This window comes from Malania oleifera, chromosome 7 (genome assembly GCF_029873635.1).
Source record: "Malania oleifera isolate guangnan ecotype guangnan chromosome 7, ASM2987363v1, whole genome shotgun sequence".
NCBI lineage: Eukaryota > Viridiplantae > Streptophyta > Magnoliopsida > Santalales > Ximeniaceae > Malania > Malania oleifera.
This window is the reverse complement of record NC_080423.1, coordinates 22,514,693-22,529,530: the sequence shown is the minus strand read 5'-3', so window position 1 is coordinate 22,529,530 and position 14,838 is coordinate 22,514,693. Positions and strand designations below refer to the sequence as shown.

Genomic DNA, 14,838 nt, shown 5'->3' with positions numbered 1-14,838 from the left:
AAAACGAGTTTATTGTTTTCATACATTCACGAGCTTCAAGTTATATCATAAGTTAATGTGCTAGGAAATTGAATTGTACTCACAAGCTTTTGTTAGAAGCATTGTTTTGAGTGTTATTTTTAGATTTCATTGTAAACACGGTTTGGGTTGTGAACCGAGTATGAGGAGGAAGTTGTACCTCTTGTGAGCAGCGGATAAGGAGGGAGCTGTACCTCTTGTAAGCAGCGGTTTGTAAGGGAAGCTCCGTCCCACTTTAAGGAGCGGGGTTTTAGTGAATCCTTGAGTAGTTGCTCAAGGCGAGGACGTAGGTCAAGTCGGCTGAACCTCGTAAAATCGCGTTTGTCTTCTCTCTTCCCTTTACTCTTTATTTTTCGCGTTGTATTTAAATTGAGTATATTGCATGCATAGATAGGATTGCCACACACATACATAATTGAGCAACAAGAAGTAGTTGGTAAATTTATGAGAAGTGTGTAAAAGGAAATTAAGTGGCTTAAATTTTTTAAATATCCAATTCACCCCCCCCCTCTAGGGATTACACCTTAATCAACACTATCAAAAACTGTATAAGCATTTCCCTGTCTGTATATACTAAAAACATGATCCTAAAATACTGTAAAACATCCCTTTACATAAATACTGTAAAACATGATTCTGTAAGAAGTTGTATATAATTATGTACTATATCAATATTCTCATGCCACACAATTAAAATTCATTAAACATAATTTGTAAGTTGTATAAATTCCTACTCTAAAAACTCATGAACATATACTATATTATACTGGTAAAAATCTCTATTTTAACTAGCATAACATATTTCCCTTACCTGATTCCTGTTAAAGTCCCCTACTGTAACTGGTCCTACACTCACACGGTTCCCAACTCAACACCCTGAAAACAATATCTCCCAGAATAAAATATCATTATTTCTTTGACTACTACATTTTTTACAACTGCTGGAAAGTCAAATATTAAATAAAAGACCTTACCCTGAATTTGGGTCGGAATCCAAGTTGACCCCGCTAACGATCCACTCCAGTAGATTTGGAGAGAATCTTCCCAGGAGTGATGTGGCGGCTTCGGATCATCAATCCAGCGAAGAACGGAGCTGAATTTTTAGAGAGAAGGGGAGAGGGACGAAAACCTAGAGAGAGAAAAGGGTTTTGCGTGATTTTTCTGATGAAAATCCGTTTTTAAGAGTACTTATAGCCTCGGGTTCGTCAACGAGACACGTCACCTCGTCTACGAGTCCCTGAAGAATTTCATCGATGAACCTGAACTCTTCGTCAACGATTTTCAGACTTCCAAAAACCCCCTCTCGGTATCTTCTCGTCGATGAGACGTGACCTCGTCGACAAGATCCTCATGTACCCTCGTCGACGAATCCCTTGTGTTTTTCGACGAGGCTCTAATTAATTTCTTGGGTTATTACAATACAAAATCCAAGATGAATGAGATCAGTCCCAATATGTCTTTCACATTGACCTGGATATGCCAGAGCTGACAGTGCCCAAAAATTCTTCTCCGATTGAAAATTATGCGCTTATAGGCGAACTTAGTAAACTTAGTTGATTTTAAGCACTCAGGTGTCCAATTCAAACATATGAGGTCCAAACTAAGTGGAGTCAGTCCCGACACGTCCGTCACATTAACCCGGACATGTCAGAGCCTACGGTGCCCGAAAACTCCTCCCTAGGTGTTTTTTGCGCACTTAGAAGCAAAGTAAGAATATAAAGAAACTTAGCAAACTTAGTGGATTTTAGCACTAAGGTGTCCAAGACGGGCATACGAGGTTCAAATCAAGTTGGGTTAGTTCCAACACATCTGGGATATTGAGCTTCACATGCCAGAGTTGATGATGCCCAAAATTTCCTCCCCAATTGAAAATTATGCGCTTAAAAGCGAACTTAGTAAACTTAGTTAATTTTAAGCACCCAGGTGTCTAATTTTAGATTATGAGGACCAAACTGAATGGAGTCACTCCCGACATCTCCGTAACATTGACCTGGATGTGTCAGAGCTAACAGTGCAAAGAAATTCCTCCCCGATTGAAAATTATGCGTTTAAAGGCGAACTTAGTAAACTTAGTTGATTTTAAGCACCCAGGTGTCCACTTTAGGTATACAAGATCCAAACTGAATGGGGTCAGTCTTGACATATCCGTCACATTAACCTAGACATGCCAGAGCTAATGGTACCCAAAAATTCCTCTTTGATTGAAAATTATGCACTTATAGGCGAACTTAGTAAACTTAGTTTTTTTAAAAACACAGGTGTCCAATTCAAGCATATGAGGTCCAAACTGAATGGGGTTAGTCTTGACATGTTCGTCACATTGACCTGGACGTGTCGGAGCTAATGGTGCCGAAAAATTCCTCTCTGATTGAAAATTATGCGCTTAGAGACGAACTTAGTAAACTTAGTTGATTTTAAGCACTCAAGTGTCCAATTCAGGCATACGAAGTCCAAACTGAATGGCGTCAGTCCTGATACATCTGTCACATCAACTTGGATATGCTGGAGCTGATGGTGCCCAAAAATACGTCTAATCACTCAAGAGCTAATCAAGTGAACTTTTTGTTAACTTTGATTTTGAGAGCCCTTTTATACAAAAAAAAAAAAAAAAAATAGTTTTAAACTTTCAAAAATGCTTTTTAAAAAAAGGCAGGCACGTCAACTGTTGTGCCAAAAAATGGGTCTAGAATATGAATAATATTTTTTCAAAATGACAATTTTATGTTACAATTTTACTTTGCTCCTTATTTCAGCTCAATTCTTGAATTGTTCAAATAGGTTATGAAATGTTTGGTCAAAGAATGATCGACAATGGTGAATCTTCAAACCGCCTTGACACAAATTCTGAACACAAATGTGAAATTATAATGGAGTGGAGATATAGGTCAAAATTTATAACAACAGAGTCATCGCCAACCTACATTATCTTAGGTGAGGTTAGAATACCTAATTAATCACTATTAATTGATTCATTAATTAGCTAACCTTGGGTTCAAAGAATCAATAGTCAAATGTCTATGCACTAGAGCCAAGTTCAGAGTGTGGTTATGTGAAGGGAATATATTCGCACCCCCACACACTCATTCTATGAACAATACCTAATTAACCTAAGCTTACCTACGAGTTTGACCCATGAAGACTTTAATCATTTCATTTTGCATTTACCAACATTTAAGATATTAGATAAACCTACAAAAGATGATGATTTCCACCTCGGGATCTTGGAAGGTATATACAAGACACCACCTCAAGGTTCGTCATATGATAAATTCCATTATGAAGGTGTTTGGCATACATTTAGCCTCCATTAAGCATTGGGTCAACCCCCATCAGACTGTTATTCACCTTGAGATGCTCAAAGGTATGCACAAGACACCACCTTGAGGTCTCTTGTAGGATTGATTGAAGTATTTTAGGGTTAAACAAATGTCATACATGTAGGCAAGTTAAAATTAGCGGATACTCTACTTAATCATGTGAGGGATAACACACCAAGCCAAACAATCAAAGCATGCATTCAAAATTACCAATATAAGAGATATTAAAAGAAGTAAATAATAAATTTAAAGAAACAAATCACTTGCAATATTCACATAATCTATAAAAAGCAAACCAAATATAGACTAATTTTACATTTCTAATTTTGAAATTTTCAATTACCTAAGTCAAGAAGAAAAATTTAACTTTTCATGTATAAAGAAACCTCTTTATTTTATGTATAAGGAAACTTCTTTCTCACCCTTTTTTCAAAAAAAAAACAAATATTTTCTTTTTCTTGCCACTTTCACTAAAATTGGAAACCTAGCCTAATGCCCAAGAGGCAAACCAAAGGAATCCTAGAAACCCTAACAAATAACCAACATTTTGTGTACATTTTAAATCCTTTCTTAAAAAATTGTACTTTTTGAACCTATTAAATATCATTTGTTAAATAATATGCCTAAACACTCTTAAAACTCAAATAAACTATTGAAAACTAAATAGATTTTCTTTTAGGCATTTTATTTAAGCTTTCTACAATTTTTTTTTTTTTTTTTTTGTATTTTTAGTCAATTAATAAAAAATAAAAATAAATAAAATTCAATAAATAAATGAAACAAACTAAAAATAAATGAAAGTAGTCATAAATACTAAATTTTGAAACAACCAAACCATTTTTAATTGAAAAGACTAAAAAAAACTTAAAAATTGAAAATTTTCCTTCAATGAAAAATGAGTTTTTTTTTTCATTTTTTGAGATTTTTCTTAACAAATAAGAACTACTTAAAAAAAGCTTTTTCAAAATTTAAAACAAAATAGAAAATGAAATGAAATGAAATAAAATAAAATAGAATAATAAAATTGGTCAATCTGATCCTCATGGACTGGCTAACTAGTCTAAAGCTATTTTAAAAAGAGTCACATGTGTTGCACGTGAGTGCGAGACAAGCGCCCCCCCCCCCTCGAATGCCTGTAATCATATTCTTTGATAAGCCCTAGGGTTCTTACCAAAACCCTAGCGGCGGCGGCTACTTTCCCAGCCACTTTGGCACTGGAAACCTTCATTTTTCACTATAGTTTCACCTTAGGACATCCTCTAAACCTCTCAGGACCAAAAATATGGCCTCAAACCCATTGTAGTCCCCCTATGCATGATCCTCACATTGTTGCCAGCAATAATGGCAACAACACCATTTTTTTACTATCTTAGGGTGTTCCAACACTTAAGTCGTGATCATTTGTAACCCTAGACGGTCCTCTAAACTTTATAGAACCTTGAAACCTTCCAAGAACTACTAGAAATTAACCCTACAAACTCAATAAGTCATCACCAGTGATAATGGCGATACACTTAATCTTCAATGTTTTAAGTGTATTATGGCCTCCATTAGCCTTCCCCTTACCCTAGATCATGCCTATGATCCCTTAGAAACCTCCGTGTACATGGAAATCACACAAAAACAACTCCATTATCTACCTTTCCCGAATTTACAAATTGTTCCTAAACTTGACCCATACACTGTCATTCGTCTAAGTAACAACTCTCAGCTCGAGTGTTCACAACTAACACATGATCTAATCAAAAAAGGTAAATACTTTGAGGCATGGCCATGATTAAAAATCGCACCTTTATAATCAAAGTCAAGGTTATAACATTGAAATAAAACTCTCAATCTTCATTCTAGCATCCAAGGAAATCTCACAACAATCATTCAAAATATGTAATCCATCCAAAATAGCATTCATGCATGTATGTATGAAAATGAAACATACTTTATTTTCTTTGATGGTTGAAGATCAAGGGGCTCAAGAACTCAAGGGACTCAATTCTCTAATCTCCTTCTTCAAGCTCAAGCTCTTCAATGGGGTCTTGCGAGAAGAACTAGTGTGGGAGCAGCAAGCTTTAATGGCACGACTTCCACTCGCTTTCTCTCTCTCTCTCTCTCTCTCTCTCTCTCTCTCTCTCTCTCTCTCTCTCTCTCTCTCTATAAACATATACTTCTTCTCTTTGAACATGTGTGTGTTTGGGAGTGGCCATAACTTCCTCCTTCTTTAAGCTCAAGCTCTTCAATGGGGTCTTGTGAGAAGAACTAGTGTGGGAGCAGCAAGCTTTAATGCCACGACTTCCACTCGCTCTCTCCTCTCTCTCTCTCTCTCTCTCTCTCTCTCTCTAAACATATACTTCTTCTCTTTGAACATGTGTGTGCTTGGGAGTGGCCATAACTTCTTTTTTTATCATCAAAAGGAAGGTTACATGCTGTCCTTGTAGTCTATTTTCAAAAATGCCCTTTAAAGATAAAGAAATCTCTTCATTATCCCATAAGAGTGTTTAGATGCAAACTCTAACTCATCTCAAGACGAGGAAAGATCATCAATCTAAATATGGATAATTTCCTATTTGATCAAATTAAAACAATTAAACCCTCAAATAGCAAAATAAAGAGTCTAAATTTCGTTGCTCAATCCATAATCTAGAGAAGGGTGAAGAAATATAAATTACGAATAACAACACATTCTACCACATTATTTAAAAGACCTTCAGATGGATAGGTGGGTGTCTCTTTGCCGTTCGTCGTTAGTTCAATTTTAGAGTTTCATTTTGTGTATTTGTTTTTTATGTTTGGTTGTTTTTGTGTTTTTATCTCCTTTATTAGTTATATTTAGGTTTGGTTGGTTTGTTTTAACTTGTAACCACAGTATTTCTAGGCCAAAAGTGAGGGTATATTAATAAATAAATGGAGGAGCCGCCCTCTTTTACTAAAAAAAAAAAAAGAAAAAGAAAAAAGAAATTTCATTTAATTGCTGCCTTTTATTTTCCAAGTAATTGAAAAAAAATTATCCCGAACATAATTGGGTGTCTAAAATATGTTCATTTCTTCACTCAATTTTTTTAATCTTTTTAGATTATCGAGGCATTGCCTAATAAAGTAGAATGAGGGATTCCACCTTATCTACAATCTTTGGTTTGTGAACGATTTGGGTTTTTTTTCTTGAAGTTTTTTCAAGAAACAATCTGGTTTCCTCCAAATCTTTTTGAGTTTTTGCTAGGCTTCTTTTTACAATCCAAAATATGCTATTTTTCCTTATTTTAAATTTTGTTTTCGTAATATATAGCTTTTAACTTTTGCAATTTTTAAAAGGTAATTTCCCTATTGTTTTCATATTTTAAATATCCAAATAATTAAATGGGTTCAGAATATTTAGGGGTTTATATGGTAAAAAGGAAACATACATAATAAGATGTTTAAATAGATAAATATGAAACTGCAAATTATTTAGTGCTTAATGGCTTAAATTAATCTTAAATTTAATTAGTTAACTAATTCAGGGCTTGATTTGGACTTAGAAGCTGAGCATTAATTTTTATCAAATTAAAAAGTTTCCAAAAAAGTTTAATGCCTTATTTATAATTAAATAAAATCTTAAATTAAGTATATAATTAACACCTTAAACGAGTTTCGAACCTTCTTTTCCTCCATCTCGGGACTCTGTCTTTAATGAAAAACAAAATGGAAAAAATAAATAAATAAATAAAAGACAAAAGTACAATAACATCACAAAAAAAAAATAAAAGAGTAAAATATGGCGCAATGTTCTTAAAATTCAATTAAAGCGGTCTATGAATTTACAATATTACAAATAGATATTTACGTTTTCCAAGAGGCTATTTGGTTCAAGAGATTCAAACCATGACATTTTTCAAATATTTTTCTTAAAAATTAAATATTAATGGTATCAAAAAAATTTTTGTTGGACTCATGTGATTAAATGTTAATAATAATAATCATATTTTTACATAAAAATTTACTAAAAAATATGTTTTTTTTATTAAATATAGGTCTTAAAAACTTCAACCACCATAAATAAGAAAATTCAACATGAAAATATGTCATCATAGTCGAATTGAATAAAAACAAAGTGGGCAATGTGGTATGAAAATCGTATGCATTTCGCATGTGTGTCGTCAAATTGGATTATGTACTAAAATATATTTAATATTTTATTATCACGACATAATAATATTATTATTTTTATATTGCTTTTTAATTTTTAACTAATACTAGCTATGAGTAGTGTTCTAGGCTTATGGTTTTTAGGTGATAATGGGAGCTTTATGAAAATATTTTAGAATTTTAATTATATTTTAATAAATTTTGCAACTAATGACAAATAATTTATTAAGATTTTTCTAATTGTGAGAAGAAAAACATTAAACAAAATCAACTCAACAATAAATATATGATGGTTAGTTTTAATATTCATTGATATATTAATATTAATTTTTCTATTAGTGTTCACCCAATCAAATTAGTGAAAAAAATTGTCTAATTTGTATAAAAAATTTATATATCAAAAGTGACACGAGAATTCTCCATTCTCGGATAAATTATCGTAATCTAACTTTTCATTTTTATAATTTTATATTATTCTTCGATCATATTCGGTAATTAACACGTCTTTCTTTTAATTTTAAAGTAAATATGAAAAAGAAAATATTATATTCACATTAAATTTCCTAAAATGTTAAAAAAGGTTTCCACCCGCAACTGTCCCCAAACTTTTTCACTTTTTACCGAACCCAAAGCGACAAACAATTCAAAAATAAAAATCCAAACGAAGAGAGAGAGAGAGAGAGAGAGAGAGGGGTGATGAGGGTAGTGGGGGCAGCCCCAATTTCGTTCTAGGTGCGTTGCTTAACGCCAACCCCACGTTTCCCCTATGCCTCTCAACCTTACGCCTCTCTCTCTCTCTCTCTCTCTCTCTCTCTCTCTCCCCTCACGCTGGCCTTTAAATGCTGAGATTTTTTTCTCTCTCCAACTCTCCCACTCTGTCTCTCGTCTCTCTCGCGCTCCCTGCGGCTACGCTTTACCTCGTAAGTGGAGTTCTACCTCCGTAGATGGAGTTCGAGAGCCATACTCCGGGCACGCCCTCCGACCCAGACACTCCTCGGACCCCTCTCCGTCATCGCCACAATTCCACCGTGCATCAGGTCCTCCAGCTGATCCAATCGGACGACCTGGATTCGAAAATTCAGGCTGCCCGAGAGATCCGACGCCTCACCAAGACCTCCCAACGGTCTCGCCGTCAGCTATCCGCCGCCGTCCACCCACTCGTCGCCATGCTCTGCTCCTCCTCGCTCCTCTGCAACGAGGCCGCCCTCCTTGCCCTCCTCAACCTCGCCGTCAAAGACGAAAAGTAAGCTTCTCAAAATTGTTGCTATTAATTATTGTTAGTTTGGTTGTAAGTGATGATATTTGGGAATGATTTTTGTGGTTTTGAGAGTTATGTGCAGACTTTTCGCCTTAAGATTTTTTTGGTTTTGTTTTTCTTTTTGAAGCCGCGTGCTCGTAATGGCCCTGATTTAGATCATGGAGTTTGTTCAAGTTTATTAATAATCTTAGGGGTTTCTGGATGTTTGATTTGAATTTGATGCTTTATGCTTTTTCAGTTAATCTTCTGCTTCTTCGAAATGGATTGGCTTGAAAATTTGTTATTGGTTGCAGGGCTTTTTTCTTTTTCTTTTTTTCTAAATTTCTCAACAATTTTAGCTGATTAGTTTGCTAGAATTGGATGCTTTAAGCTTTGCGAGTTATTTTATTTTTTGAACTGATTCTTTTGAAATTATTACGGAGTTGATGCTTTTGTCGGTGAACGTTTTAAGCCGATATAAGGGTTTCTGTTCTCCTTTCGTCAGATATTTTCTTCGGATTCGTCTCTCTGGGAAACTCAAAATGCTACCATCTCGCCTTTTCTTTCATCCCCTTCTTTTTCTTTTTCTTTTTCTTTTTCTTTTTCTTTTTATGCTTTATTTGCTTGCCGACAGAAACTCAGTTTAACGGGTGAAAATTCCTTCTATGAACATTAAGTTTAAAATAAGTTGCTCTTTTAAAAAAGGAAAAGAATTAACTTAATTAAAATTAAGCCATATGATTTTTTTTGTCTTTAATTTTCTGAGTTCACCCAATCTCAAGTCTATTCTCTAAAACATATGTATTTGCCTTCCTGTGTGTCCTCACCAACCAAACTATAACGTAATTTTAAGATACAAATCAAGTGCTTGTTAGCTCGTGATCCCAAATTGTTTTGTGGAACTCTAGTATAACAGTTTGCCAATGGAAAGACATAAGAAAAACAAATTTTAAGCAGTTGTTAATATGTTAAAGTAGATTCTTAAATTTTTTTAGAAGCATTGTGGAATGATTCCCGTTTCATTCTTGGCTTCAGAATCATTTCTCTCTTTTTTGGAACAGAATTGGATGCCATGCGGTTGAAGCCAATTTATCTTTGAGTGACTGTTTATTTTCTTGGCATGCTATACTTTCTTCTCTCTCTTTTCTTCCTTTTACTTTTTATTTTCTATTTGAAATTATTATATTGTGTTTGTTTCGTGAGAGAGATTCTATTCTTCCACGATGAGATAAGGATCCTCACTTCCTCTTAAGGTTATCTTTTACTAGAGTTATTGTTGTTCTATTTTATTGGATGGCATAGCTTAAGAGTCAAAATCTATATGCTTTTTAGATTAGGTTAGTCAACTATTTAACTTGCTTCTCAGATTAGGTTAATTGACAATTTAACATGCTTCTCTATGGTTACGAGTTAGAGCGTCACAGATTTCCAGAAGAACAGCTGTTTGGACAATTTTGATAACAGTATAGTGTGGTGGATTTAACTTGGAAGTTGTTTTGAGAATTATTTGCTTCCTTGTCACTTTTGTACTTCAGAAGCAGCTATAGATGCCTCCCTTTTTCTCATCCGGAGATGTTGGCAATAAATAACATTATGCATTTGCGATTGCTATATTCTTTTTCTGTTCCGTTACTTATGGTAGTTCTTGAAAATCTTGTCTTTTGACCTTATGCAACAACATCAAAGGAGAATTCTGTAGTCCACATATCAGAATATGGATCTTGGATCTGTTTCACCCACTTGTGCACCCATGATGATTTATAGTTTCTTATCCATGACAACTCTAGAAAATCACGGAGCACAGTTTTTTTCATCCATGGCAGCAAGCTATAATTCACCCAATGATGTCTTGTATCTCCTTGGTTTATATTGCTTCGGACCATCATTTCTAATTAATAGCCTTTTGGCTGATTTGAAGCTAGTCACTTTTATAGACCATTGGAAGTTTAGACCTCTGGTTTCCTGCTAATTGTTTTAGATGATTTCAAAGGATTCCCCCTCTTCATTTGGTCTATTTATTTCCCAGTACCTATTAATCTTATGAAACAAAATAGTTGATCACTGGCAGGACTGACAGGATATGCTAAGATATATAAGAAAGGAAGATCGCTGCTTGCTAGTTATTTCCCTAGATTGGGCATCCAAAGCCTATTAATGATCTGATGGTTTATGCTTCAACAGAATATATACCTGGATGGAGTAGGATTCATGTGCCCAAATAACCCCATGTTGTAACCGAACATATTTGAGACCTGCCATAATGCTTTATTTGGTTTAGGTACATGAGTTGATTTAATGCTTGTCTGCCCTTTTTTGCTAGAATTTCAAAAGGTATTAAAATGATGATTTTATAGCAATATTTTTTAAGCCGGTACAGTTTTGCAGGGTGGATTATGTTTTACTGCTTTTATATGCTTTCCTTTTTTCTGCTGATTTCAATGAATATTTTTGTCCACTTATTTTATATACTGTAGAATTCGCTTTTTCAGCTTTCATTATTATTTTCTTTGTCTTGTAGAAATAAGATAAGCATTGTGGATGCTGGGGCCCTTGAACCAATAATCAGGTTTCTTCAGTCAGAAAGTTCAACCCTGCAGGAGTATGCAACTGCTGCTCTGCTCACCCTTTCTGCTTCTGCCATTAACAAGCCAATTATAAGTGCTTCTGGGGTGATTCCTATCCTTGTGGGAATCCTCAGGGATGGAAGTTTACAAGCCAAGGCGGATGCTGTAATGGCTCTTTACAATCTCTCAACACATCTGAATAATCTCAGCATCATTCTGGAAGCAAAGCCGATACCCCCCCTAGTTAATTTGCTTAAGACCTGTAAACAATCTTCAAAAACAGCTGAAAAATGTAGTGCGCTTATAGAGTCATTGGTGGAATTTGACGAGGGCAGAACTGCATTGACAGCTGAAGATGGCGGAGTGCTTGCCGTGGTTGAAGTGCTCGAGAGTGGGTCTCTCCAAAGTCGTGAGCATGCACTTGGGGCACTGCTGACAATGTGTCAGATTGATCGTTGTAAATATAGGGAACCGATTCTTAGAGAAGGCGTAATCCCCGGTCTTCTTGAGCTCACTGTTCAAGGAACACCTAATTCTCAGTCAAAAGCACAATTGCTGTTGCAGCTATTGAGGGATTCTCCTTACCGAAGGACCGAAACTCAAGCCGACACCCTAGAGAGTATTGTATGCAACATAATCTCTCAGATTGATGGCGATGAGCAATCTGAGAAAGCAAAGAAAATGCTAGCCGAGATGGTGCAGGTTAGTATGGAGCAAAGCTTGAGACATCTACAGCAAAGGGCTCTGGTATGCACCCCAAGTGATCTTCCCATTTCTAGTTGTACTACTAAGTTTCTTTGACATGTTAGTTTTGGTTTGTCAGTTTTCTGTTTTTTTTCTCCCTCCCTCTCTTATTTGGGTTTGTGAGATTAACATTTCCATATTAGGAAAAGAAATAAGAAATAGTGGAGAATGCCAGTCCAGGCCGATGTATGGTACCGAGTGACTGGTCAGTGGTCAATAAACTTCAGATTGTATGTTGTTGGAATCATAGTTTTTTCGTTGGTCTGTAAAAAAATTTTCTTGTATCAAATGTTACAGAATCAGTAAAGGTTTTTTTCTCTTATATTGCTGCATACTCTGCATGATGCCATATATTCAACCTGCAGGAATGACTGAAGATATGATGAGCAAGACCCTCCCATTCTTTTGTGCCTACTTTGATTGCTGTGGAAGTATTCTGAATGTCAAAGAAAGAATTGAGATTTCTTGTGTGATCATCAATCTTAGAACGTGGACTGTTACTAACCACTTCTGAAACTGTGGAACAGGAAATGTTAGGTGAGTAGTAACCCAAGGGTGTTTGAAAGTTAGATGTGTCTGGGTGGCATCCTAAAATTTGCACAGGTATGAAGATTTTGTTTGATAAATTACACTGCAAGCCCTTCAAGTCTTAATTATTGCAGCTGAGTTTGAACTAACCTAAATATGATTTCAATGCTTAAAAACAATTATAGTTTAAATTTGAAGTAGGCAATTGGGGAAAACCTTAGGGACTCATAAATGGTGTAATTTACCCATTTATATATGGGTGAATTTTAGAAATACTGATTGAATTTTCTGATGAATATGAAATTTCTGACTAATAACAGATAACGTCTTGAGCATTTGAGTGATACCAAAAACTCCCTCAGATGCAATGCAAACTCCAATAAAAACAACCCTCTTGAGCTTTATTTTGCATCTTACAAATTTTTCTAGGGGTTTTCTTGGATATTTGTCAGAAATTTGAGGATGTAGTATTATATTATGGAAGGAGAGCTTAGGTGCAACGGTAACGTTGTCGTCATGTGATCCAGAGGTCACGGGTTCGAGGTGTAGAAATCCATTATGGTGTGCCTCTATTCCGGACCTGCATAGGCGGGAGCTTTGTGCACCGGACTGTCCCCTTTAGTATTATATTATGCAAATATTGTTTAGATTTGTCCATGAACTTTGTCTGAAATTTGGCCTGCTCAGTGGCAGGAAAGCTGGACATACCTAAATTACAACTTTGAAATTTTCTATCAGCAGTAAGAGTTCTGTGGCTGAAAAATATGGGCGAGTGGTTTAAGGTTGAAAAGCAGGATTGGAGAAGTCTGCGCTATGACCTAGAAGTCCCTCAAGGCTAGACATACCTAAATTACAACTTTGAAATTTTCTATCAGCAGTAAGAGTTCCGTGGCTGAAAAATATGGGCGAGTGGTTTTAGGTTGAAAAGCAGGATTGGAGAAGTCTGCGCTATGACCTAGAAGTCCCTCAAGGCTCCTGGGGGTTAGAATTCTTAGTTTAGTTACAAGCTTCAAGTTCAAGTTTGATGGGCTGGGAGTCGGCATCAGTCTGGTGTCTGGTGAATGGTGAATTCGTCTTTGCTTCCAAGAGCATCAAATTTATATAAATTTATATATTTGCATTCTTGACTAATTGGTAGCATCCTGAGGTCGCCAATTTTTAATATATATATATATATATATATATATATATATATATATATATATATATATATTTACGTCATATTGATGCAGGATTGGAAGACTGAGGAAAGGTAAGAAAACTAAAAGTGGGGGGACAGCAGAAGAAAAATTAAGGGGAGCAGAGAGAAGCAGAGGAATAAATTGTATGAAATTGTATTAAAACTTTTTAAAAATTTATATAAATCTAAATTCAAGCCTGAAAATTCATACTTTCAAACATGATCTAAATTTATTTAATTAAAAATACAACATTTATAATGATGACACTAATCCATTCCACCCAAATACCAAATCAACCCAAGCAAAACCAAACCATATTCTCAATAGTATGATTTAGGGTTGGCTTTTCTTTTCATCCAATTGACCAAGTTGATTAGGGTGAAATTTTAAAAATGGTTAATTAAAATTTAGCTAATCGGTTTTTAGACCAATACCTAATGGTTAACTAAATTGAACCGATAAATATAATTTAAAATTTTAAAATTACTGAAAAATTTAATATACTTTTTTTTTTTCATAATAATCAACATGTAAATTTAAAATACTAATCTTTAAAATTTAAGCATCAATCTTAGTGCTGCACAACTTTTTAAAATTTTAAATTGTTGAAATTTTATATAATATTATATATAGTAGTATTTTCTATATATATATATAGACATATATAATTTATGGATTTGATTTAATTATTTTTTTTATTGAATGGGTTGAATCGAAACTGGATTGAGAATTGAAAAAATTAAAAAGTTTGAAACAAATCGAAAAAATGGTTCACTAATTTTTCAGTTTAGTTCTATTTAATTTCACAGTTTGATTCGATTTTTTATTTTTTCTTGCCCCAAAAGAAAGCGAGAATTATTACATAATCATCTACATTAAAATCTCTAACCCTATGATGCACATGAGCAGAAGTTTATAATCTATATTACTTGTAACAAGTTTGAGTCTAGTCTCAATATGCAAATTATGAGTATGATGTGCAGAAGAATCAATGGGCTCATAATAATTGCCATAAAGTCATAAAAGAAGAAAGATCAACAGAGGCATTAAGTGTGTATCAAACAACAAGCTCAAATGAATTCTTGCCCGTAGACTTATTCACTGAATCATTATAAACAAACTTAATGAGAGGA

The 14,838-nt window shown here is 34.6% G+C and overlaps 1 protein-coding gene across 1 annotated transcript; it reads left to right on the top strand.

Annotated features, from left to right (window-relative positions):
- Positions 1–8,133: 8,133 nt before the first annotated feature.
- On the top strand, positions 8,134–12,318 carry LOC131159616 (U-box domain-containing protein 4). The gene is made up of 2 exons (XM_058114651.1): positions 8,134–8,694; positions 11,207–12,318. Exons 1-2 carry the CDS (start codon positions 8,396–8,398, stop codon positions 12,051–12,053), a joined length of 1,146 nt encoding a protein of 381 aa, XP_057970634.1. The 5' UTR covers positions 8,134–8,395; the 3' UTR covers positions 12,054–12,318.
- The last annotated feature ends 2,520 nt before the right edge of the window (positions 12,319–14,838 follow it).

What these genes read in the sequence shown, in the direction of transcription:
- LOC131159616 (XM_058114651.1), top strand. Translation starts at nt 8,396, where the DNA reads ATGGAGTTCGAGAGCCATACTCCGGGCACGCCCTCCGACCCAGACACT. An exon ending in CTCGCCGTCAAAGACGAAAA is followed by an intron (nt 8,695 to 11,206) that starts GTAAGCTTCTCA and finishes TTTGTCTTGTAG; the next exon opens with AAATAAGATAAGCATTGTGG.